General features: G+C 27.3%; 1 protein-coding gene across 1 annotated transcript in view; it reads left to right on the plus strand.

Moving 5' to 3' along the window:
• The first annotated feature begins 2,712 nt into the window (after window positions 1–2,712).
• LOC107658534 (transmembrane protein 120B-like) overlaps window positions 2,713–2,999 on the plus strand; it is a 6,806-nt gene continuing 6,519 nt past the window's right edge. Inside the window, exon 1 of the mRNA XM_016447125.1 lies at window positions 2,713–2,826. Within this exon, the coding sequence (XP_016302611.1) occupies window positions 2,713–2,826 (114 nt within the window). The remainder of the gene's footprint in view (window positions 2,827–2,999) is intronic.

Consider the following 2,999-nt stretch of genomic DNA (forward strand, 5'->3'; position numbering starts at 1 on the left):
TTTTGTGTAGTGCACCGCGTGACGTCACGGTCAACAGAATCAAAACATTGCAGGCACGTCACGCGGATCGTGTTTATGAGGGGCCAAAACAATATGCGATATTTTTTTTCAGAGTACTTATCAGGGGTGCGTTTCCCAAAAGCATCGTTAGCTTACTATGGTTGTTAGTTCCATTGAACTCTATTGGTAACGACGGAACTTGCGACCATAGTTGCTTCTGGGAAACGCAGCCCAGAATGGTTTGTTTGTGGGGGCGTTTTACAAGCAGAAATTGTTTTTTGAGGGAGTCGGAATTGCACTTTGTGCAGCTGCTAAGCTCATGCATTTGTGCTTCGACAAGATACTTTATTAGTGCGACAATAACTGACTATTTACTACCGTTTGCCTATTCTGATATTACATCCACACGTTATAGCCTCAGTTACAATAGAAATAGCCTATATGCATGACCGATTCTCTTTAAATCAGAACTATTTGGGGCATTGAATGAAAGATTTAGAAGATTTATAACAGATTAGTAGTAGTAGTAGTAGTTATCACCATCATCATAATTATTATTATCATTGTTTATTATTTACCAATTACTTTAAAAAGCTAATAGTGACCAAGCTGACAGCAAAATGTGCATATTTGCTAATATAGTAAGAAGAAAAAAATATAAAAGTTTTTTAATAATGCATAATATTAACTAAAATTAATTTAGATTTTTAAAATGTGCATATTTGTTCAACTTAAAAAAAATAATGTGTAGTGTTAATTAAAATAAAATTAGATTTTTATGAAAAATAAAAAGTGAATATTTGCTAATATAGCTGTTCATGTTAATATTTGATAATATAGGAGAAACAAAAAATACATCCAGACAAATAAATATATATTTGAAATAATGCATTGTTAACTAAAATTAATTTCGATTTTTATGGAAAAAAAAGGTTTTTATCAACATTTGCATATTTGCTAATATATTTAATCTTAAAAAATAATGTGTAGTGTTAATTAAAATCAAATTAGATTTTTATGAAAAATAAAAAGTGAATATTTGCTAATATAGCTGTTAATGTTTATATTTGCTAATATGGGAGAAACAAAAAATACATACAGACAAATACAAATAATTTTTTAAATAATGCATAATGTTAACTTGTGTTCATGTTAAAAGTTTTTATCAAAATGTGCACAGTTGCTAATATAGCAAGGAGAAAAAATATAAAAGTTTTTTAATAATGCATAATATTAACTAAAATTAATTTAGATTTTTAAAATGTGCATATTTGTTAAACTTAAAAAAATTATGTGTAGTGTTAATTAAAATCAAATTAGATGTTTATGAAAAATAAAAAGTGAATATTTGCTAATATAGCTGTTAATGTTAATATTTGATAATATAGGAGAAACAAAAAATACATCCAGACAAATAAATATATATTTTAAATAATGCATTGTTAACTAAAATTAATTTAGATTTTTATGGAAAAAAGTTTTTTTATCAAAATTTGCATATTTGCTAATATATTTAATCTTAAAAAATAATGTGTAGTTAATTAAAATCAAATTAGATTTTTATGAAAAATAAAAAGTGAATATTTGCTAATATAGCTATTAATGTTTATATTTGCTAATATGGGAGAAACAAAAAATACATACAGACAAATAAAAATATAATTTTTTAAATAATGCATAATGTTAACTTGTGTTCATGTTAAAAGTTGTTATCAAAATGTGCACAGTTGCTAATATAGCAAGGAGAAAAATATAAAAGTTTTTTAATAATGCATAATATTAACTAAAATTAATTTAGATTTTTAAAATGTGCATATTTGTTAAACTTAAAAAAATTATGTGTAGTGTTAATTAAAATCAAATTAGATGTTTATGAAAAATAAAAAGTGAATATTTGCTAATATAGCTGTTAATGTTAATATTTGATAATATAGGAGAAACAAAAAATACATCCAGACAAATAAATATATATTTTAAATAATGCATTGTTAACTAAAATTAATTTAGATTTTTATGGAAAAAAGTTTTTTATCAAAATTTGCATATTTGCTAATATATTTAATCTTAAAAAATAATGTGTAGTTAATTAAAATCAAATTAGATTTTTATGAAAAATAAAAAGTGAATATTTGCTAATATAGCTATTAATGTTTATATTTGCTAATATGGGAGAAACAAAAAATACATACAGACAAATAAAAATATAATTTTTTAAATAATGCATAATGTTAACTTGTGTTAATGTTAAACGTTTTTATCAAAATGTGCACAGTTGCTAATATAGCAAGGAGAAACGAAAATGCTTCCTCCTGGCAAAGTCAAATTTCTTGTTGATGTGTTTAGAAAACGCGTAAGATATTAATATTTTATACATATTAATATACATATGAAATTACATTTTTAAAAAGAGCCATTTACAAATAATATTACATAAAATATAATAATAATAATTTTGTTAAGAAAGTATTCAATAGAAAATATTCACCTACATCGATCGATTCTGTTATGTTCACGCTCTAATAAATGTGTAAACAAATGTGTTGTCGCGAAGGCTTGTGGGTAATGCCTTCACGATGCATCCAGTTTCACTTGAGCAAGCCAGCTGACTGTCTCGCTCAGGCGCGGCGCTGGAGATTCACGATTAACCCAGCGCAATGCTTCGGTTCAGCTGAATCTCTCGGATAGTTTCTCATAATCTCTGCTCGGATGAACATGAGTCGGAACGAGCATTCGCTGCAGGCTCTGTCCTGGAGAAAGCTTTACCTGAGCAGAGCCAAACTCAAGGCGTCCAGTCGCACGTCTGCTCTTTTATCCGGTTTCGCAATGGTGAGTTGTTTTTCGCGTCTGTTTCCACTGGATGAAGCATTATTATGAATTATGGACTGGTATTTTGGCCAGAAGTGACAGTGTAAAGTGATTTGGTTCTTACAAACACACAGCTTTTCACTTCACAAGATGTTAACTGATGGACTGGAGTTGTGTGGATTATTGTGATGTTT

Source organism: Sinocyclocheilus anshuiensis, unplaced genomic scaffold (assembly GCF_001515605.1).
Source record: "Sinocyclocheilus anshuiensis isolate Anshui unplaced genomic scaffold, SAMN03320099.WGS_v1.1 scaffold343, whole genome shotgun sequence".
In the NCBI taxonomy this organism is placed as follows: Eukaryota; Metazoa; Chordata; class Actinopteri; order Cypriniformes; family Cyprinidae; genus Sinocyclocheilus; species Sinocyclocheilus anshuiensis.